The sequence below is a fragment of the Protopterus annectens genome, chromosome 6.part0 (genome assembly GCF_019279795.1).
Source record: "Protopterus annectens isolate FY-2018-M chromosome 6.part0, PAN1.0, whole genome shotgun sequence".
In the NCBI taxonomy this organism is placed as follows: Eukaryota; Metazoa; Chordata; order Ceratodontiformes; family Protopteridae; genus Protopterus; species Protopterus annectens.
In genome coordinates, this window is record NC_056737.1 from 429,143,087 (window position 1) to 429,167,680 (window position 24,594).

At 38.7% G+C, this 24,594-nt stretch overlaps 1 protein-coding gene across 1 annotated transcript in view; it reads right to left on the reverse strand.

Annotated features, from left to right (window-relative positions):
- Positions 1–24,594, reverse strand: part of SPTBN5 (spectrin beta, non-erythrocytic 5) — a 1,783,454-nt gene that overhangs the window by 1,075,033 nt on the left and 683,827 nt on the right. The window contains exons 31-32 of the mRNA XM_044073536.1: positions 19,971–20,085; positions 13,641–13,751 (exon numbers count right to left, since the gene is read on the reverse strand). Coding sequence (XP_043929471.1) covers positions 13,641–13,751; positions 19,971–20,085 — 226 coding nt within the window. The remainder of the gene's footprint in view (positions 1–13,640; positions 13,752–19,970; positions 20,086–24,594) is intronic.

Consider the following 24,594-nt stretch of genomic DNA (forward strand, 5'->3'; position numbering starts at 1 on the left):
TTGAAGACACATTGATGATACAGCACAGAGGGTATTGCAGTCTTACAAAAAAATGATGCCTTTTTAATCTTTATTTGTATTCTGATGGATTTGGACTTGATAAAAGGCAAAAGATATATGGGGTTGCAATGAATACTTCACTGGTGATCCAGTATATATCCCATACATATAATCTAACAGCATATATTGATAAAAGGGTATGCTAAATATATTTACCAATTCCAGGATGTACCACTAAAAGACACACACAGAAGCATGCTCACACACATACATACATACACAGACAGAAAGAGGCACACACATGTGCACATATAAAAAGAAACACCCCAGTCCACCAAATACAGCCCCCAAACTCCAATATAGAATTAGTTTAAAAGTAAAAAAATATATATGTCACATTTCCTATTCACTTTATTTTAAAAAAGGAACGTCATGCTACACACACAAAATACACATGTACAATTCCCCCATAATAAATCTGCCCACCTAAATCCACATCTTCAAATTAAACTGTTTATTTTTAAGACTAAAATATGAACTAAAACAATGTAATTAACCATTTAGAAATGACATAACTGGCAAACAGATGTGACTCTATCTAGACTAAGATTTAAAAAATGTAAAACTAAAAACCAAGCCAAGCTATAAAACTAATGCGTCCTAGCACATGCCTCACTGCACTACCAACTACTACTATTTTTGCAGAATGTCCAGATTTTTGCCTCATAATTTTCATCTGTTTCTCCTAAAATTGTGGTTTTCTGGCAAACCACTGGAAAATAATTGAGGGTTGAAGTCAGAAAATAATGACAGGCATTTGAGTTTCAGACTTCATATGCCTCAGAAAATTCCTGCTAATGCAAAACCTGTTATTCTATCTACTTTCTAAGTTTGTAAGAGCAATATTTGAAAAGTGTCCATATTTTTGGGCCTTTGTCCCCCAATTATTTATGGCTTTGTCCAGATTTCTTGCTCTAAGATGTTGAAAAGTATGCAAAGCACACAAACAAATCCAATTATAAAACTGATTTGTACCTCAGAACTACAGTAGAAAGCTACGCATATGATATACCAATCATAATGGAATGTGTGGAGGTCTAGCTTGCACAATACAGGAAATATATTGCACTGTAGGATTACATAACTCAGTTCAGAGCTTATGGCTTCATCACTTTTTCCCAAAACTTTTTCACTTAACTTACATTACAAGATGTTTCATGTATTAGACATCAGGCCTCCCATGTTTATGAATTTTTTCACAACTATGTGCAAGTTAACAGTCATTTAATCCCATCATATGCACATCAGTCATTGAAACAATGTAGCTAATCACAGTAACTCAGCCTTACTCACACTTAAAAGATAAAAAAGGAACACTGCTCACACAAAAAAGCCCACCCAGATTCCATGAAAACAACCCCTATCCCACACCCCACATAAATCATCCCCCTAGAAATAAAATAAAAAAGGGGACATAAAAGAAAATCACAGTTTTCAACATTTATCCAAGATAATGTTAAATAAAGATTGACATACGATCACCTGACACACCTGGAAAGGAAGCATTGGGAGTATAGATATAGGTAAATCTGTAAGATGTGTATATTAAATCAGAGAAAGAAATAAAACTGGTGCCCACAATGTTAAATTGGTATGATAAATATACATCAAGAGTATTACTATTACTTGGTGACTCTAGTATTCTGTATAGTGCATGTCGCATTGTAATTATGCCCCAAAAATCTGAAAAATTATAAACCCGTCACTCGCTTCTATTGCTGAAGACCTGGCCATGACAGTGCTTATCCCTTAGGCCCGACTTAAGTGTTGTTACAGATGAGTATAAGGAAAGTGACATTCCATCACTCTCAGTGATCTCTGCATATCATTCACACATTCATAGTTATATATTAGGCTAACGACCACCATGTCCATATAAGTTACATAAGTAAGTTTGTAAGTAACTTATGTAAATCAAGGCAGTATTTAAAACTGTCCCTGATTTTTTTTCCTTACTTGATGTCTATGGGGTAGCACTTGCTAAATGATTTTTTGGGGGCTTTTCTTTCTTTCTTTTTTTTGTAACAGGTAGGACATGTACTACAAAGAGTTATGATTAGGTTGCACCGATCATAACCCATGTATTCTGGAAGCATCCCTCTCAAGGTGCATTTTTTGGCATCTATGTCTTGAGCACATCTTATGCTTAGCTTACATTTTGAATATATTTTTTCTTTTCTGAATGCAATCTGACTGTATCATTTAATCTTACCCTGATTGCACTGAATCTTACCATTTGCTACTGTGCACTCATTTTGTATATAATACTGTTGATTGAAAGGCAGTGTTGTATTTTCTGCTCTTTGTGCTCAGTTTGAGGCAGAAAAGGATCAACAGACCAGACCACTAACCTGGTGAACAAATGTTAAATAAATAAATATGTGCATCTCCTCTCCAGGCATTCTGGCTAATCACAAGTGATGCCTTCTGCTAATATATATCATATGGAAACATTGTAACCTCATAACTACAGAGAGTGTTAATAAGAAGTCTCAAAAACTTGTCCATAAATCAAGGAGGTGATACCCTCATGTCAGTGGACTGGTCCTACATAAACTATCTCCCACACATTAACTCACCCTTAGAGCTATTTAACAGTGTCCTTTTCATCATATTAGACAAACAGGCACCATAAGAATTAAAAGTAACAGGTTATTCTTAGGTCACCAAGACTACTCACAAGACTATTGTAATTAGGAATTATGCTTGGTAAATCTACAGAGTAACTAGAGATGAAATAAGGAAAAACATTTGCCAAACTCTGAGAAGCAAATATCAGATGATATTTCATCAAGTAAAGTTTACTACTCTAGCATTCAACTAAGAGACATAAAAAATCCAGTCTTTGGAGATATCCAAACAGATGCCAATAGCCTTTGTTAAAGTCAAAAGAGGACAGAAACTTAACTTTGCTAACTTTTTCAATCAGTTTATCCTCTAGGGGCATGGGATATGAAACAAATGTAAATAACATAGTTAGTTTTCTTAAGTCATTGCAAAGCCTTATATACCAATCAGGCTTAGAGAGAGAACATTATGGCTATTGTATTCACTTTGGGTTCTTCTGTGACCCCAAGTTCGGACATTTTCTACGTTTCCATTAACTGTTGACCAAGTTGCCCATTCCCTTTTCTATATTACAATCTTCATCTATTTCTTCCTCAGATCATGTCCCTATTTACCTTAGTGAATTCTTAACTCGCACAATCACCTCACTTAACACTTTAACAAGTGGAGTGTTTTCATATCTTAGCCTTTCCACGTCGGTCTGTTTATATCTTTTATTACATTAACAACTGCCCACCTTTGTCAAGACTCAGATTTATCTAGCCTTTCCATCCAGAGCAAACTGTAGCACCTTTTGTGTTTTCTATATCTACATCCTTTTTTTTACTAAGGCTATTTTTGACACCATATCTGACTGAATTTTCTCTCCCATATTTTCTATAACTCATTAAGTAGGGAAAGGTTTGGCCAATTATCATGCCATAAATTCCAAAAATATATATATTCACATAGACTTTAAAGCCATGCACAGAATAAAAAATTAAACAGTGGCATGAAACTGCAGGAACCCCAAATAAACTGTAAAAAAAAAAAAAAAAAAAAAAAAAACGTAAAAGTTTGTGCATGTGAGAATGTTTTTGAGGGTTACAGTAAGGGTAGGCAAGAGGAGACCTGTAATGTTTTATATATGTGTGTGTTGTATGCTGTTAATGTTCAAGCTGTCATGTGTAGTGGAAGGGGGTTTTCTAATGTAAGGTGTTGGGTTAGGGTTAGGTATGGGATTAGTTAGGATTAGCTCACATTAGTAAAGTGATGCAGAGGTGGCTAACCCTGCCCCTAGCCCTACCCCAAAACCTTACCTTACAAAAACTCCAAATATAACAATACCACTGTTCAGACAAATTTGATCTGAATGTAGTGGAAGGGTTTTGTTTTACTATTGTAAATGGAAACTATATAGTTTCCTTTGTTAATGTTTTTTCATTGTTTTTTTGTTTTTCAACAGGTTTGTTTACCAAAATGCTGTTTTCAAATTATTTTGTGATTTTATACTTAATCATTTTGATAGACATACACAATTATTTGTTAACCAGGTAACTGAACTTTTTAGCCACAGCTCAGGCATAAAGACATGGGTAAACATATTTATATACATAAACATGCTCTCTCTCTGTCTCTCTCTCTCTCACACACACACACACACACACACACACACACACACACACACACACACACACACACACACACACACACACACACACACGCACACGCACGCACACACGCACACACACACACACACACACATACGCACACACACATACACACACACTCACATATATATATATATATATATATATATGCATCTATAGGTTCATAGGTTGGTACTAGGCTATCGGCCCTAGGGCCTATACAAGCCTAGCCATAACAATTCTCTGGATATTTCTTCCCACAATATTTACTTCCCTGGACCCCTGTTTAGCAGGGTAACTGACGTGATCCCTGGGGTGAAATTCCTATTTCCCATCCAATTGTCAAGGTTCCTTTTGAAGAGGTTCAAGGAGGCACTCTGCTTGACATGTATGGGCAGTCTATTCAAGAGTATGAGGAGTCTTTGGGTCAGGAACCTACCCCATCCAGCATGTTTTGTTCATTGTGATGACAAGGTTTAGATCCCTGGAGTGTGTGGCTCTGAGGGATTGGGATTTCTTTAAGTGGAGCATGTCCAACAGCTCAGGGTTTGACATGGCCTTGTATTTTAAGCAGAGATCACCTCTGAGTAGACGATATGCCACAGAGTATAGCTGAAGTTTTTTTTAGATGGCCAGCATAGGGCATCTGCTTTAGGCCTGTGATTCTTTTAGTGTGGTATTTCTGTGGCCTTTCCAGCTGTTGCAGATGTCTTGTGAGGTACATACCAAACAGGGCGTTGTACTCTATAATGGGTCTAATGAGGGATGAGTGGGACAATGACCTCCTTTTTTCTGGATGAAAAGCCCTTAGTGATGAGGTGTGCCACATAGAAGGATTTCCTAACTGTTGTGGCAATGTGGTTATCGAAGGTGAGACCACTGTCTACCTGTGTCCCTAAGTCTCTCATCACACTTTCGGTGTTTAGTGTACTGCCACCTATGTGGTAATTCATGGGTACATGTTTTTTCCCCAAAGGGGATAACTATACATTTCTTGACATTAAGCTTAAGCCCATGGCTCTGGCACCAAGCATCTGTTTCTGCAAGGCCCTTTTGTAGAATATCCACATCATTTGGGGATTCAGTAATGGCTCCCAGTTTGCAGTCATCTGCAAACTTTGTTAGCCAGAGTCGCTTACTGTTGGCCTGTACTTTAGAGAAGTAGATGCCAAACAAGAGCGGTCCCAAGACTGAACCCTAAGGTACTCCACTTGTCACTTGTCTGGAGCTGGATTTGGAGTCAGCTACTTTTACAGTCTGGGTTCTGTCAGTAAGCTAGTTGGCAACCCATTGAGTGACATAGTGATTTATGCCCAGCTTAGTAAGTTTATCTATAATTACATAGTGGGGGATGGTGTCAAAGGCCTTGGTTAGGTCCAGATACTCTGTGTAGACCACCTTACCCTTGTCCATGGCTCTGGAGACTGATTTAAAGAAGTAAATCAGGTTCAGGAGACAAGATCGGCCCCTCACAAACCCAAACATGGAGGGGTACAGTGTTTGAAGGTTGCCAATGTCTTTGTTTATAAGTTCCATGATAATGCATTCCATGCCCTTGCAGATCAGGCTCGTCAGACTGATGGAACAGTAGTATCTGGGATGCAAGGTCGATCCCCCCTTGTGGAGTGGGATAACTGCAGCTGTGCGCCACTCAGTGGGCAAGAAGCCTGAGGTGAGGCTATGATTAAACATGACACTTAGGTGAGGTGCCAGTGCATTTTGTAGTTCATGTAGTACACAGCCCGGGATGTCATCTGGTCCCATGGATGCTATATTCTTAGCTTTGGATAGTGCAGTTTCTACCTATGTGGTCATGATTACCAGAATTTTGGCAATCTTTTGGTACTCAGATGGGCCCTTTAGGGGGTGAGAGGGGGTGAAGTTGGCACTAAATCGATCTGCCAGGATATTGGCAATATCCTTGGGATCACTATATTTAATGCCATTCTGTTGTAGCTCAGAGCAGATCTGAGCATTGCCATTTAGATTCTTGACATATTTATAGAATGCCTTGTGGTTGTCTTTGGAATCTTTGGGAATTTTATTTTTGTAGCTAGCTTTGGAGGATTTTATGAGGGATCTCAGCTTCTTACTAAGGCTGGTAAGGGAGTTTTTTGCATCCTGGGATTTTCCTCTTTTCTGCAACAGTTTCTTCCTTCTGTTGTATAGTTTGTCTGTGGCAGGGGACTACCAGATTGGCTTCCTTTTTTTGGAGGAGAGCATTTTGGTTCTATTTGGGATGGCATGATTCATGCACAAGTGGATGTGCTCGTGCAGTGCCTTAGTGTAGGATTGGAGTCGAACTTTCAGCTCCCATCTGCATGGGTGTCATGAAGTTTGTCACTTCTGACTTGAGTAGCATGAAGTTGGCTTTGGAGAAGTTTTTTACAGAGGTTTCCTTACTGGGGGGTGGGGGTGGGATGTGGATGTCAAGGGTGATTTGCTTATGGTCAATCCTGACCAATGAGGGGGTGACCACTGGTGTGGAGCATCTATCTCCCATGTTGGTAATGATGAGGTCTAGGATATTGGAGTCCCTGGTGGGACGATGGATTAGTTGATCCAGGGCATTGGAATTTATGATTTTAAGAACCATTGTGAAAAGGTGTTGGTACCCAAGTCATTTTCCTAGTTAATGGCAGAGTAGTTGAAATCAGCCAGTATTAGGGTGTTTGGTTGTATCTTAATATTTTCCAGTATGTTTAGAAAGGTGTAGTGAGAATCTTGGGGCATGGTGGGGGATCTGTAGCAAGCTACAGTTGGGATTGCCGTCTTACCTAGTGTTAGTTGCACCTGGAGAATTTCAGATGCATTGTGTTGGGCAGCTAGCCTGGAGGTGTTAGTATCTTTGGTGAATATGGACACTCCTCCACCTTTAGTGTTTCGATCTTGGTTTGGTGGCCAAAAAGTGCAGTAAGAGTTGTAGCCTGGTATTGCAGGGGTGTTCTCTGGAGCCTTGAACCAGGTCTCAGTTACTGCACAGATATTAATGTTCTCCATTTTTAGGAGTGCCTCGAGAGAATGCATTTTGGGGTTTAGACTTCTAGCATTGAGTAGCATTACCTTCAGATTTTGCATGCTTGTATCTGTTACGGTGGTGGTTTTGTCCTTTGAACCTTACCTAAAAAAGGCACTATAGGGGTGGCAAGAGCTTTAGCCAGTAACCTGAATCCCAGGGTTGACAGGTGCAGACCATCTCTGGCAAAGCATCGTGGTTTGTCGATCATGTCATCCCAAGCAAACAGATACTGGATCCCCTTTGAATGACACCAGAAGCTTAGCCAATTGTTGAAGTCAATCATTTTGTCCTTATACTGTGGTGTATTTCTGGGCAAAGGCAGGATGCTACTCAGGGCTAGCATCATACCCGCCTGGGCCACATGATCTGAGAGCTCTTCCATGTCTCTTTTCATGTATTCCAGGGAGGTATGTCTCAAGTCATTAACTCCAGCATGGACAATGACAGAGTCGTATTTGTACTTGTTGTGGAGTGACTTGAGTGCATGCGTTATGTGGCAGATTCTGGCATCCGACAGGCAGCTGACTGTAATTTTATCCTTGTTCAGCCTGGTGAGTGGGACATCAGTATGCCTGACTATAGAGTCACCTATGATTACAGTGTTGGGTACTTTGTCTTGCATTAGGGGCTGTTGTTGGGTGGCACACTGGTGTTGTGAGCTATGTGTCACTTTGGTTGTGAGTAATGTTTGTTTGTGTTTCAGCTTCGGAGGTCCTTGTTGCTTGGGCAGGTTAATGTTAAGGGCCTCTGCATATGTGGGTTTAGTATTACTATGTGTGGGTGTTGATGGTGTGGGTTTTGAAGGGCTATGTGCTGCTTGAGGTGTAGTGCAGGTGTTAAGCTTCTCCTCTTGACTAACTAGCACAATCTTGGCTGGAGAGAGCTTGGCTATGTAAGTGCACCTCTCGCAGGTTGTAGTGTTGGGTGGTAGGAGGAGATGGTTGTCTGTGTACATGAGGCAGTTGCTGCATTGCCCCAGTATGCCCAGATTCACCAGGTGGACAGGAGAAATCACCGGAAGCTGACCCTTGGACATACATGTTTAGGTGCTTTTTTTGTAAAGTACAAGAGCTGTTTTCCCTTACCTTTGCAAGGTACTTTGCAGTTATAGGCTGTTTAGTGCCTACGATTAATTTCTCCTTATTAACAAGAAGAGTTGAGTGCTTGTATCAGATTACGACTTCCTAGTGCTTTCCAGCAAGTTCTAGAGCAAGTGCTAGTCACAGGGGTTCAGATTTTAGTGCTACTACTGAGAAACCAGCTAGTTCTAAGGAAAAATTTGAAGAGCAGATTTTCTGGCACCTGGAATAGTTTAACTGTAGCCCCACGGTGCTGCACAATGTGAAAATGCACAAATACATGTGTTTTTAAGCCAGAAAGTTGAAAGCGACAGAAATCAGCCCAAAATGGCTAATAAAATTACAGTGTCAGAGCTGGAAATCACTCCTCCAGTGTTAGATAGGCAGTACAATGCTCACTGCTCCCACTGCTAAGCAGTAGGACTTCCCTCTACCACAGCAAGATCTGGATAGCTCTGGACACAGAAAATAAAGTCCTGAAACCAGCAAAGCCTGGAATATGGACTATACTAGCTAAGAAAGGCAGGAAATGAGCAAACAAGATAGTGTTTTTTTTTTTTTTTTTTGTTAAAACAGGCTAAACAATGCAATAATACAGTAAACAAACACTGAAAAGGCTAATGCACTTGAGTGTGTAGCCCTAAACAGTAAATGCAATTAAAACTCTACAAAATTAGTAGTTTAAAACTTTTTAAATGAAGAAGGCAAGTGCACAACTGAAAAACGATTTAAGAGGCAGTAATACAGTAGAATAAGTAGCTAGTCTAGTAATGTCTTTCGGCTTTTCCCGGTTAGGGGACACCACTGTGGAACTCTGGTCTGCTAATGATTGGCAGTGGATTTTTACGGTGGTGAGTTGCCAGCCCGATGCCCAATCTTCAAAGGAGGCACACCCATTCATGCTCACACCTACAAGCATGTCTTTAATGTCACTCGACCGCAGGGAGGACATGCAGACTCCACACAGAAGGAGCTCCAGCCTAGAATCAAACAGGAGAACCTCTTGCTGTGAGGCGACAACACTAACCACTGCACCACTGCAACCCCCATAGAATAAGTAGCTAGTCTACATATACAGAAAAATCTATATATACAGAAAAGCAGCTAAAACACACTAAAGCAATTCAGATGCAGTGCAACGTAGAACACTTGAGTTGTAGCAATATTAAGGCAAATACAGTTTTAATAAATGCACTAAAATATACTCTATATTTCCAAAATGTTTGAGAAGCACAGTCAGAACACAAGGAGATTCAGGCAATTTTTTTTTTTTTTTTTTTTTTAAGAAAGGGAGAAAGGTGAAACAGAAGGAAAGAAACTAAGTGGGTTGGCCTTCTCAGATGTTCTCTCTGTATTAGGTAGAATGAACTAATGACACTAGACTGGGAGGAGTGTCCAAGATCAAATTTAGAGTAGGGGCGGGCAACTGCAAGGCCAGCAGGTATAAAGTCAAGGTGCCAATTGGGAGGGAGGGAAGCTATTTTAGGCAGAAAACACTACAGAAATTTTTATCACAGCAGAAAACCAGCAGTGAGCCAATAGCTATAAAATACAGTACAAGTATGCAGTATACAATAAAATTGCTATAAATATCTAGAATAAGCAATAACTACTACAAATAAGCAAAAAATAACAGGCTGCTTATTGCTATATATCACAGATCAGGTGCTCCTCCTCAGATAGCTCTGTGTGTAATGGCTGAAACACTCAAGTTAACTTCTTAAGTAACAGAAATATATATATATATATATATATATATATATATATATATATATATATATATATATGGATCTACTTCACATGACTGAAAACACAAAATACTGAATTTCATTTGGCTGAGACCATAATACCTAAATTTCAAACTACTAAATTTGACTGAGTCTCATTATATAAAAAGCACAATGCTGAATTTCAAAATACTGAATTTTAAGCCACAAACATGATGTTTGTTTCCCTTCACCTGTGACTTGCTTGTGATAAAAAAACATTACTATAACTTAAAGTGCCAACTGTCAGAATACTGACAGTAGTATAGAAAGTAGTGTTGCAGTGTTTCTAAACGTGGGTATGTCTCTTTACATTTTTATACGAAGTATCTAAAGTAATATGGTGGGCATTTCATGTACTCCCGGCAATAGTGGAAGTATGTGCAGTAATGTAAGGTAAGTAAAAGGTATATGCCCTTTTCCCCACTGTAATGCAATCCTCAAAATAGTATATATAGTTGCGGGAGTGTGGGGGCATAGCCCCCACCTTGTTTGGTTTTATATTGTCTGGTTTCTGTTAAGAGGGTAAGTAAGTAGTGTTTAACTTTTGGAAAGAGTTGGTCATTGGTGTTGTAAATGTCTATGGCTTAAAATTCAGTATTTTGAAATTCAGCATTATAAGCTTTCAGTATAATGAGACTCAGTCAAATGAGTTTTCAGTATTTTGAAAATTAGGTATTGTGGTCTCAGTCAAATTGAATTCAGTATTTTGAATTTTCAGTCATGTGAATTAGATCAATATATATTATATATATATATATATATATATATATATATATATATATATATGTGTGTGTGTGTGTGTGTGTGTGTGTATATGGTTCCCCTTCATATGATCAAATTTTTCTAAACTTAAAATTCATAAGCCTGAAGCCAGAATCTCGAGTTTAAAGAAACTCGAAAATGTGAAGGGGGCATAAAAAAAAATGTACATCTTTCTAATATTTTTGCAGGGGGGCTTCACCCCTTTGCACCCCCCACACCCCCCCCACTTAAATATTCCTACTCCAAGATCGCACTACAGCGAAGGAGAGCATAAGAGCAAAACGGAAGACTTTCCAGTCCTCCGCTATACTGCAGTCACGTAGCATGTGGATTTTACCTGCAAGCGTGCAGGGGGACCTGGCCCTCTGCAGAAAGGTAAGTGAACCCTTTTTTCTCCAACCCTACACTTCCCATTCACAATTTTGAGTGAAAGGAAGTTTAAGATTTTCGTCTCGAGCTTATGCATTCAAGCTTCCATTCATTCGATATTGTGAAGAGGAGCCATATATATATATATATATATATATATATATATATATATATATATAGACATGCACATCTGTTATTGCTTAACAGCTCAGAAGACCAATATAAGGGATTAGGGAATACACATATTAGAATCTTGTTTTATAAATCTTATGGGCGTCCTGACTCCCCTGTATTCAATTCTTTTATAGCCTTAGGGGAAAAGGATTTGTGTGATTTATGTAAATGGTACTGGAGAACTGGATCTCAAGTCTTACAGTGTTTGTAACTCTTCAATTAGATACTTAATGGGACTTAGACATTTTCAGTAATAATATGGCATCAGGGAAATCTTTGCAAAGATGGTGCTATTACTGTATGGTTGACAAAAGCACATTTTAAATGTACAGCCACTGAATGCATTTGTTTTACAGTGAAACTTGAAAATATGCATGAAATATATTCTCATGTAGTAAATGAGCTAATATTTCAGTAATTCTGAAAAGCATACAAAGCAAAAATGGAACACATTTATACAACATTGGTCAAGCAGTCAGAACACTCCATTGCCAGGCATTATTTTGTATTATACCATTGTGTGTGTCATTTAAGATAAATTAAAATAATCTTCTGGTATACTGAACATACAGAATATTGCAGAGATGGTAGTTTTAGATATAGCTCAGTGTTGTTTTATAATTTCTACACAACAAACATATATAAAGATAACTTTAACATATTAAACATGATTGAAATATATAAACAAAAATACAAACACAGAACTTATTTCTTTACATCAGAAATTCCATACACTAGACTACTTCCCACACAACTGTGAACCATTGATTAAAACCCAAAACTCAATCTTCTTCTTCTTTTGGCTGCTCCCATTAGGGGTCGCCACAGCAGATCATCTGTTTCCATTTCTTCCTGTCCTCTGCATCTTGCTCTGTCACAGCAACCACCTGCATGTCCTCTCTCACCACATCCATAAACCTTATCTTAGGCCTTCCTCTTTTCCTGTTACCTGGCAGCTTCATCCTTAGCATCTTTTTTCCCAATATACTCTGCATCCCTCCTCAGCACATATCCAAACCAATGTAATCTTGCCTCTCTGGCTTTGTCTCCAAACCTTCCAACCTGGGCTGACCCTCTAATATACTTGTTCCTAATCCTGTCTACCCTTGTTACACCCAAAGCAAATCTTAGCATCTTTAACTCTGCCACGTCCAGCTCTGACTCCTGCCTTTTTATCAGTGCCATTGTCTCCAACCCATATAACATAGCTGGTCTCATTACCCTCTTGTAGACCTTCCCTTTCACTCTTATTGGTACTCGTCTGTCACAAATTACTCTGGCACTCTTCTCCACCCACTCCATCTTGTCTGTACTCTCTTCTTCACCTCTCTTCCACACTCACCATTATTCTGAACTGTTGATCCCAAGTATTTTAACTCATCCACCTTCGCCACCTCTACTCCTTGCATCCTCACCATTCCTCTATCCTCCCTCTCATTCACACACATATATTCTGTCTTAGTCCTGCTGACCTTCATTCCTCTTCTCTCTAGAGCACATTTCCATCTCTCCAGGGTCTCCTCCACCTGTTCCCTACTCTCACTACAGATCACAATGTCATCTGCAAACAGCATAGTCCACGGGGACTCCTGTCTCAATAAAATTCCAAATTAAAAATATAACTTTTATGCACACCAGAAAACTGCGTAAGTGAAGACGACTGAGTAAGATCAACTTTTGCAATATTTTGCCAGCAAAGTTTCAAAGTTTATAACATGATGGAATCAACATATCATAAACCATGTTCTGCTGCTTTTTGTCCAGCACAGCAGGAAGCCATTCCTTCAGCTGTCTGACCTGATAAAGAGACCAACTTTTCACTTCCACATATGTACATTAAATAACTGTCAATAAATTAATTAAATAATAAAGTAAAAATACTTCATAGCTAACAACACAGACCGAAAAGAAAACAAAATATCAAAATACTGACTGTGACTTGATGACAAATATGCACCATATTGTTTAGTGCCAGGACCTCCCAAATCATGGCATCAACACAATAATCTATGGAAGGGATGAGAGGGGGTTATGGTGGGATTTACTTCTTACTGGGTAGAAAACTGGTCCTTCAGCTTCACTCTTAGGATTAAACCTTACTAGTTGGGCAGAATTCCTCCCACAACCCACCTCCTTGCTATTGATTATTCTTTAAATAAAACATGACATACAAGTCATGCATGTGAGTGAATGAACTAATGTTTCTACTTACCTGTTGTTCATTTCCAGACAGTTCATGTTCTAGGGCCTCTTGCTTGCGCAGCTGAGACTGGACTCCGTGCAAGTCCTTGGCAATGTCATCAGATACGCTCTGGTATTTCTCCTGCATACAACACAGATGTTTTAATTTTATCTTAACAACTGATACAACCACTATTAATCCTCATAAACATACTGCAGATTAAATTTTGCAGTAAAGATATACTGTAAAAACATTTATGTGTTACAGCATTTCAGTTAATAATGAATTAACTGCTCCAGTAATGATGTTGCCTTTGTGTGTGTGTGTTTTTCTTTCTTTTCAGGAATTAAGTGATCAAAGCATTTATGATACAAATTAGGAGAGTTAAGCTCATTTGCAGTGTAGAAAAGTGCTTTTTCATCCACAAACAAAATGGTGATAGTATTACAAATGTATTAGCCAGATAAATATTAATTCTTATGGGAAGTAGGGATGAATAGGCTGCTAGTTAACTAGAATGACTAATTGCCAAAGAAGTGAGGAAATCTCCAGCCTAGATAGGTCAGACATTTGTTATTGTTTGTCAATGTTTACATTTTGCTTGGGACAGCCTCCCTTCAGGAGTGTGTGAAGATAAGCTCTGCTAGAGTGTTACAAAATGCAGGGAACAGACAAAAAAGTACTCCTAAAATAGACAAGTTCAGTAACAAATGAGAAATAGGAAGAAGCAAACTTAACAGCACACAGGATCCTTATTCATAACAGCCTCCTAGGTTCTTATATTTTATGACCTTTCAGCTATTAGATTTAGACATGTGGAGGGGAAAATGAAACAACTGTGGGGACAGTCTGTGATTTGAACAAGGCCATCTGTTATTTTTTAATATAAAAAGGTACATTTCAGCTTTACACCAAACATCTTAACCAATACAGTACAAATGTAGTCACTTTTTAATGCTAGCCTTCATTTTGTTTCTCTGTAGTCTTTCGCTGGATATCAGGGGCTCCCGCATTGCCAGACAGGTTGATCAGTGATTTCCAAGGCTTCTTTGCAAAAGCCTCCAGATTCAAAGAAAAGATTTTCAATCAAACTCCTTTAGTGCCTCCTCGATAATTAAGCCATAATCAACGATGTGGTGTGGTATATTGAAGATTTACTCATGGTTGGCGTGGTTTAATCATGAGGGCGAAGCCTGAGTGATTAAATAAAGCCAACTTTGGGTAAACTTCAATATACCACAACCACGGAGTTGGTTATTGCTATTATGCAATGACATTATTTAAGAAAAAAAATACTTACTTTTCTTAAATAATGTCTTTGTATAACGGCACATTACTGTTCTTCTGCGGCTGGTGGTATACTGCTTCCTTGTGTTGATGTACTGAGCATGTACGGAGCATCTGTATGGGACTTGCGTTCCCATGCATGCCCAGTACATTAATGCTTTGAAATGGAAGCAACAGAGAAAAGAAAGTCTCCATTGCTCTGTTTTTGTTTTCTTCTTTTTTTTTTTAATTAAAAAAATTTAGGGCAGTTTAGGGGTAGGAGAGAGACAGCATGGAAGAAATACAAGGGATATCAGGTACGTGTGTTTAATTTTAAATAACGTACCTGATTTCCCTTGTATTTTGTCCAAGCTGCCTCTCTGGTATGTCCAGAGTTGAGGCTAAAGATTTTCTTTTTCTTTTTTAAGAAGTAAAAGTAAAATTTAAACAATATACCAACGGAAAGAAGTTCAGGTGACTGGATGTTTTTCCGTTGGTATATTGTGGGATTTACAACTGGCACACTGGTTTGGCTGGCCAATCAGTGTGCACATTTTTGAATATTAATAGGGGGTCATTGTATAATATGCACTCCTTCTCTCAGTCTATCTGAGCCCAAGACACAGGCTCAAACCAACCACAAGAATCGTGTGATCTCGGACACCTGTTGGCCATCTGCTTAGCTGACCAAATTTTGTCAACTAAACAGATGTTGACCAAACATAGTTTCAACCAAATGTACATCTCTGATATATATATATATATATATATATATATATATATATATATATATATATATATATATATATATATATATATATATATATATATATATATATATACATATATATATATATATATATATATATATATATATATATATATATATATATATGTAGATATATATATATGTATGGGTTCCGGACGTTTGCTCGAATGAGCAAACAACTGAAACCCAAACGGCTGGGCATACTTACACGAAAGTGCTTTTCACCAAAGAAGCACTTTTGTGTAAGTATGCCTGTTACCGAGGCTGTACTACAGTGCGGGTAAGGGAAATTTCCCTTTTCCCCACTGTAGTGCAGTCTCACAGGAAGAATATTAAAGTAGGGGGTATGTGGGGGGCACATGTTAATGTAGTGTTTTTTTTTTTTTTTAACACGCTTTAACAAAAGCGCTTTTTCGATAAAAGTGCTTTTGTTAAAGTGTGTTCGGTTATTATGGATTCGGACGTTTGCTCATTTGAGCAAATGTCCTAGATACATGTATATATATATATATATTAGTGTACATATAGATAGATATAAAACGCATGCATTCTTGGCTGTCTGTTTTAACTGTTTTAAAGAGACTGGATCTCAAGCAAATAAATGCAGGATCATAGGATCATAGCAAGTTACTAGGCTATTGGCCCTGAGGCCCTTATAAGAATAGCCAATAAATTAGCCCGTGTTCACAAAAGTCAGCACCTGATGCCCCTGTCCAGCAGGGACACAGGTAGAATCCCAGGGGTGTATTTTCTATTTCCCATCCAGTCATCCAGGTTCTTCTTAAAGAGGGATATTGAATTACTCTGCTTGACATGGAGAGGGAGTCTATTCCACAGATGGGGGTGTTTTTGGGAGACAAATCTTTCCTGACAGCAAGTCCTATTGATGTCGCAGACCAAGTTGAGGTTTTGTGTGCGGGTCACGCAAGTGGAGTTTGGATAGTGGATATGCAGCAATTTCATCAAGGTGGGATCAGAGATTCCTCTGTATGCCAGATATAGATCATCTCTGAGGAGTCTGTATGAGACAGAATAGAGTGACAGGGCTTTTAGCCAATCCATGTAAGGTGGATCTTTGAAGCGCTGGATTCTTCTGGACAGGAACCTCTGTGGTCTGTTCAGCTGCTGCATGTGCTTTGAAAGGTACGTGATGAAAGGGGCGATATACTCATTGATGGGCCTGATACGGGAGGAATACAGGGAAGTTATGATTGTACATGTATGTACTGTACCTATTTACTATGTATGTAGTCTACCTATGTTCCAAATTTCAGCTGTACACCACAAATCTATTAATTACCTTTATTTTTAAATTAATATTTTCTTGTTTGTTCTCTCCACTGTAACTGTTGATGTTCTGCATACCACTGTAAAAACATGTCTATTGTAATTTGTGTGTATACTGATCATGTCTAAATATCTAAATGTATATATAATTTTTATGTGTGGAGCTTTTCCCCCCAGGCCTCTGCTGAAAAAGGGCCTTTTCGGCTCAGACAGACACCCCCGGTTAACAAATGTAAAATAAAAAATAAAATAAAATAAATAAAATACATTTCCTTGATCCTGGAAGAAATATACTTACTAATGAGGTCGGCCATGTAGAAAGATCTCCGTATGATGGAGGCAACATGATGGTCAAAAGTTAGATTGCTGTCAACTTAGGTGCCCAGGTCCCTTACAACTGCTTGCTTGCTTAGGACGTTGTTTTTAAAATGATAATTTGTGGAGACATCACTCTCCCCAAAGGGAATAATGATGCATTTTTTGGCGTTTAGTTTGAGGCTGTGTTTCTGGCACCAGTCATTTGTCTGGGTGAGACCCTCTTGTAATATGTCTACATCACTAGGGGAGTTGATGACAGCACCCAACTTGCAGTCATCTGCAAACTTGGTCGGTCATAGATCTCTGGTTTTGGCTTGCACCTCAGAGAAGTATATCCCAAACAGGAAGGGCCCCAAGACCAATCCCTGGGGTATGTCGCTCTTTATGGGTCTACTACTCGAGGTAACTTCCCCTATTTTGACTGAGTGAGTTCTATCAATGAGCCAGTTAGCTACCCATCTGGTCACATACGTAATTACACCAAGCTTGGATAGTTTATCTATTATGTTGAAGTGGGAATAGTGTCGAAGGCCCTGGCCAGGCCAAGGTAGGCGGCGTGCACCATCTTTCCCTCGTCCATTGTTTTAGTGACTGATTCAAAGAAGTCTACCAAATTTAACAAGCATGATCTCCCCTTGAGAAAACCAAACTGTGTGGAATCAAGAGTTTGGAGGTTGCTGATGTCATTGTTAATGTGGTCCATGGTAATGAGTTCCGTGGCCTTACAAATCAGGCTAGTTAGGCTGATGGGTCTATAATTGCTTGGATCGGTGGACGCTCCACCTTTGTGCAGAGAGATGATGGTGGATGTCCTACACTCAGCTGGGACAAAATTGGTACTCAGGTTAAATAGGGGAGGGTCTAATGGTGCTGCAAGTTCCTGCCTGAGTTGATGCAGGATGCAGCCTGGGATGTTATCGGGTCCCACGGAAGCTGTGTTTTTAGTGTTTGAGGGGGCAGTAATGACTTGTTCCCTAAAGATAAGGGTTGGGGGTAGGTGCTGGGGATATCTTGGATTATTGATGAGGGGGCAGAGGGGTGAAGTTTTCACTGAACCCGTCTGCCAGAAGGTTGGCAATATCCATGGCATTTGTGTACGTGATGTCCTTGATCACCAGTTCTGAGCAGATTTGGGTGTTTCCCCTTAGATTGCAGTCATATGTGAAAAAGTCCTTATGATTGTCTTTAGCAGATGTGGCCAATTTGGACTTGAAGTTGGCATTGGAGGACTTCACTAATACCCTCATTTTCCTGTTTAGGCCAAGGAGAGATTGCTTCCAATTTGGCACCTTTTCCTTCTTCGTCATGGACAGCAATTTTTTTCCTTTTGTTGTAGAGTTTATTTATAGCCAATGTCCACCAGGCAAGTTTACTCTTCCTTGAGGAGAAGGATTTTGTCTGTCAGGTATTGCTGAATTCATGTATTTATATAAATGGTCATATAGCACTTTGGTGTAAGTTTGGACATTATTGCCAGTTCCTACTGTTGGCGACGGGGGGCTGTGAAGCTGTTTATACCTTCAATCAGGAGGATGTAATCAGATTTGGAGAAGTTTTTTCGTTTAACCATAGCTGGGGGAGGGGGGGGTCAGGGAAGGAGTAAATTATAAAAGAAATTCGCCACCATGAGCTACATTTTTAAAACTGGGACAAATTCAAGTTAAAATGATCTATTCACTGAGCTACTATACTGTCATGGCTCATCAGCTCTGTTGCAATAAGGAAAAAGGTGCATGGATATATCACAATACTGACAGGCTCATTAAGTGCTGTAGGAATAATGTACCTAGAAGGGCTGTAGCTCAGGATGCCAGCATGTATGGAACACTAATTAATTACTATGTATCATATGCTTTATAGTTTTATGGGTGCCCAAAATGAGTATGTCATTTCAGATGTATGATTCTCATGCTACAAGTCTGCCTTGTCTCATTCATCACAGCTATAACACCCATCACTCATTGGAATGAATGCTGACTTCGGCCTCTGCACCCCATAAACTAAACTTTAAAGATGTTTACTCACAAAGGTTCTTTGTGACAAGCAGTACAATGCCTGTGTGTTAGTCTCCCTAAATTCTGTAAAGTGGTACCTTTTCTGATGCCATTGATTAAAAAGGAGCATATCTGGGGTGTTTGCATGGAAGATAACCACCAAGATTATACCCACAGCAGATGAATATCAGAGTAATTACAACATTCATAAAAGCCTCTGCCTGCATTGTGCTGTAACATAAATTTACTATAAACGCAATGACTTGCCTGTGGCATAACGAGCCCGTCATAGCAGTTATGCATCAGCCATTACAATAAAACCTTAATGCACTGCAGAATTACTGGAAAAAGATTATCTTCTCCATGAATGGCTTAATAAGTGAAATACAAAACAGAAACAACGAATGTCACCATTTGCTAGCTTCATTTGTCGACATTGGGTAAGTCATGTCTAGCTTCTTTCTCTAAAGAAACATCTTCAGAGGACATCATACAGCTTTCGCAACACTGCCTCTCCAGCTAGCTGGAGGTACAGTAAGATTGCTAATCAGTGATAACATTCACTAAATATAACACCATCTTCACAGCTTTGATGGAGTTTTGTTTCATTTAAATTAAAGATTAAAATGAACAAAGCAGTAACAATGCCAAGCTGAATGACACACTTGGTACTTAGATCTTCTGCCCACAAATGCTGCATGCATGACTCCTATGCAGAACCCTCACCTCAATGTGTGTCAATGCTTCAGATAGGTCTCGATAACACTTGTGTATTTCTTCTGCATCTTTCAGTCTCTCTTTACGCCTTTGAGTCATTTCCAATAATATGTCCCAAAGTTCACTGAAAAAAAAAGAAAATAGTGTGATGAAACAAGGAAAAAAGGAATCATGTGATCAAAGATGGCAATGCAGGTACTGTGATGAAAGGTGAATCAGTTAATCTGTACTAAAAGAGAATTGTTTAGATCAATCAATAAGGCAATGCTGGTGCACAAACCATCCTGGTGGCTACCTATAATGATGTATAGGAAACCGTTATGCAAAGATTAAGGGAAGATGATAGGGGCAAAGCTACCCCCCCTACCACACAATGGAAAATATTTAATGTTAGTAACAGTGTCTTAGTTATTTATCAACTGAATTTAAATCAACTGCTCTATTAACCCAAAAATATGCCTTTTTATTTGCTAAAACATTTAATGTCACCCCATACGTCTTATCACTGTAGCAACTTTGAGTGGAGGAAATGATACACAACAAAGAATTTCAGATACTTCTGTGATGACTGGGGAGAGATGGGCGAAGGCTGCCAGCCTAGTCAAATAGAATTTGATACATAATTCTATCAACTGTATAAATAAATGTAAAATACACTGTGAAATGTGGAACTGCAAAATATGTGACAACATTGCACTCTACTGGCACCTACAGAAAAAAAGGAAAGGAAGGAAAAACAAGACAAAGAAATAAAGAAAAAAATTATTTTGGTATAAGTATTTTTAAAATTGTATCCTTTCATGTTAGAATTTGGCCCGAGGGTGGCTGGATGAATGCCCATTGTTTTAAGGCTAACGTTTAAGACTAGAATTTAGATGTGGAAGGTGCTTTATTGCTTTAGTTTCTGTTAGTATAGACATGTGAAATGTCTTCTATTGTTGTAAGTTTCTGAGTAGGTGTTAGATTGCTAAATAATGCAGTTTGTGGCCTGAGAACTCAGACCAGGTGTTAAGATGATGCAATATGAATACTGGGAAAACCTAAGTGGCAAAAATTATGTAATTTTGGGAGGGCCTTAGAGACATGTTTGTTAGTAATGTTTAAATACTATTTCTCACAAGAGACCTGGAGAATTTTGATCTTGGACATCTAACTTATCAGCACTCTGCTTATGCTCACATGTAAGTTTGTAGCACTGTGATATCTTGTAGGAATAGTTAAAGCTAGTAAAGATTAATTAGGTATTTTTCTTTGAAATCAGACCTGTCCTACTGTATTATTTTAAGTTTCTGTGTGATATGTGAACTCTTAGATATCTCTGTGTTGTAGCAGATTTATCTTGTGTTTTAATTATTTATTATTAAATATTTTTAAAACCTTCTATCTGTGGCTGCTTTGTGTAGAGATAAGCTCTAGAGTACATTGCATATTTATATAGAATTTATTGTAATAGGCCACTCTGATAAGACTTAGACTGTATAGTCACATTACCATTGGATATTAATATTGCACAGTAATAATTGGACACCCTTTTAAGGGCCTTTTAGTAGCTGATATTATTAACTGGGTGGTGACAGTAATTACTACCATATAGTCTGGGTAAAGGGGCACAGCTGGAGATTCTGTGTCAGCCTTTCCCAGGAGTGTCTGTGAAGTTGTATAAATACTTATCTCAAAGTGTGTGTGTGTGTTGTGTCAGCTACTTGGGCAGGGACACGAAGCACTGGTTGGACAGAGAGGGTACTGGAGGTTCTAGCTTGCCCAGTTAGGCTGAGACCTGGACCCTATAGCTGTGCTAGTGGGGAGTCTTATTGGGGATCTGGTGAGCAAGGGACAGCCAGCCCCAGACTGACTGTGATCTCTGTGTGCACTTAAGGGAAATTGTAATTTACTGTGTTTATTAGTTATCCTTTCCTCCTCTAGGAGACAACCTACCTGGTGTTAGTGGTGAGGACTGAGGCTCCTTGAATGCTGGACCAGGGCACGGTCATCACAACTTCAAACTCATAAATTAGTTAAAAGGTGCAAGTATTTTTCATATTAAAGATCTCAATGAACACTGACTTGTGCAACTAAATCTATGAGACTGCAGATTGAAAAGAAAATTGAAGATATATTTTCTCAAAGAGAGTGCTGAGAAAGGAAACAGCTCCAAAATGGAAGAAATCGGAACCTAAAAACATGGAACATGCATAAAAAACGGTTTTGGTGCTGAGACGGTGAAGATAATTCAAATAAGATCAATACTGCTTTTGATATCTAGAACATGTAGTAGAAATGTCACAGAACATGGGTTGTCGGACTGTTTTCACCCAACATTATCTGATACTGCAGAGTAAAGCACATTTTATTATCATGTTCTCTTACACAGCTTCATAAAAGCATTAGTCATTTAATTCTGCTATATTTCATTTGTACTACACACATTATAAAATTTTGCTCCTGATTGTGCCATATTGACTGGAAAATTCATGGTCAGTTGTGATATGACATGTAAGTACTAGAATGACTGAAAAGTAGAATTGTCTGTAGGAACTTTCAAATACAGAAACTGACCTTACCATTCACCCACCTAGACAGCAAGTGTTCTACTACAGAAAAAAAGGAAAGAAAAGAAAAGGATGGAAAAACAAGACAAAGAAAGAAAGAAAAAAAATTATTTTGGTATAAGTATTTTTAAAATTGTATTTTTCTCTCTTACTGTATGAAAGTCCATTCATGCACCTTCTACAGACTCCATGATGTGGTCATGCACTTCTCCCTAATGTGCATTGTTTGATGTGTCTGGACTATAAAAGGATGACTATATCTTTCAGTGTAAATGATAACACAACAAGCATCACAATGCATTATCAGTGTTCACTGCAGCAGTAATGGGAGAGTCTGTCAGGTCTCTGCTTATTTTAGAGTGCATAACTTTTAGGCAAAATAATATGGTAATTCACAAACGTCAAAAAAACAACCATGTCAAAGTCTGCGAGACACATAAGACTTGAGGACAAGTTATTTCATCCTGAAGTACTCCTACTTTTAATCATTCTTGACACACAAGCAAGCATAACACCCATCACATAAGGCTCAGCAGATTATACCATTATGGATATGTAAAGAAATATGTTCTAATACAAGAGTTTCAGTTTCTGTTTCATGAAAAGTATGATAAATTCTGCCAAGTATGAATTCAACTTACTTTTTATCATTTCTGAAGTCCAAAACCAGACTATAAATTTATATAAATACACATATAATTATATACATAATGAAAGATTTCTAAATGGCACACGCATACTTTCATAATCAGATAATGGTAACAAATATATTAAATTGTGACTAAATTTTTGATTAAAAATTTGATTTTTGGTTATTTCTTTGCAGCTAAAGAAATAAATACCATAATGCATCCTTGGCTTAAAGACTCAGATAAAAAAGCATTATGGGAACACATACCACCTATTAGACCCATGACCTTATTTCAAAGCGCTGGGCTGATACACCCTGCCAATGTGTGCACACTGAAAACTGTGAGTCTATACTGAAGCTGCTCACATACAGAATATGTCATAACCTACTTTGTTTCAGAACAGCTTCTGACTGGATAAACTGCACAAAGCTGGTAGGCATTACATCTGGGGACACACCAATGTATATAACCAATGTGACTTGTGTACTACCTTCTTAGAATGGCAGCTGTTCCCCACTGTGCAGCAACTGCCCCCAATACACATGACTCCGCCCAGAGTACATAATGGAAAGGTACATGTTATGGTTTCTTTATTAATTCCATGTGATTACAATCTTTAGCACATAGAGGTTTTTCAGAAACACTGCCCTGACAGTTTACTGACCCTGCATGATCTCTCTCTAGCCTCTGTTATAAATATCAGTCTCCTTGGTACACTGGTGACCTTTGACTTCCTGTATCACTCTTGTTTCTAGTTAGATGACCTCTAGTTCTTCCATTTTCAGATCATATCCGTCCCCCTCTAGCCCATAAAAATGTCTAGTGACTTTTGTCTTACCTTGGTATCCATGACTTACTCAGACATTGTTAGTACCATATCCATACTTTTATCCTTTCTGTCCAAGACCTCAGTCATCTCCTGCACTCTTTACTCTCTTTACACTCTTTACTCTCTGAAGCTCAGAATCAGAGACAAATTCAGTAGCCCTCTTCTTCCTATCCTGGTCCTTTATTCTCTCCTTGTGTTTCTCATCCTTCTCACCAGCATGCATGGGAGTCAATACACTTTTTAGCTCCACCAGGATTACCTCTGCACCACTTTCATCAATCTTAACCATCAGCACTTCTCTTATGTTCTGACCCTAGCCCTTCCTTGATCCATTCATGGACTGGTGTTGTTTCCTCCCTCTGACTTCACATTTGATGTCTTCATTTATATAGATCATTACATCAACTACATCCCTCCCTCCTTTCTCTTTCATTTCTGGACAACCTAAAGTCAGATGGAGTGGCTGGGTGGGGCATGGGGGTCTGCCCATCCTGGGGAGAGAGGTGATTATTTCAGTGTTTCTCTTTACTTTCTTGGCAGAGGCTGTGTTTTTCTCAAAGCAGGGTGTAGTCTAAGAGATGAAAAAGGATGGGAGAATGGTTGAGCTTCTGTAGACGTGGGGG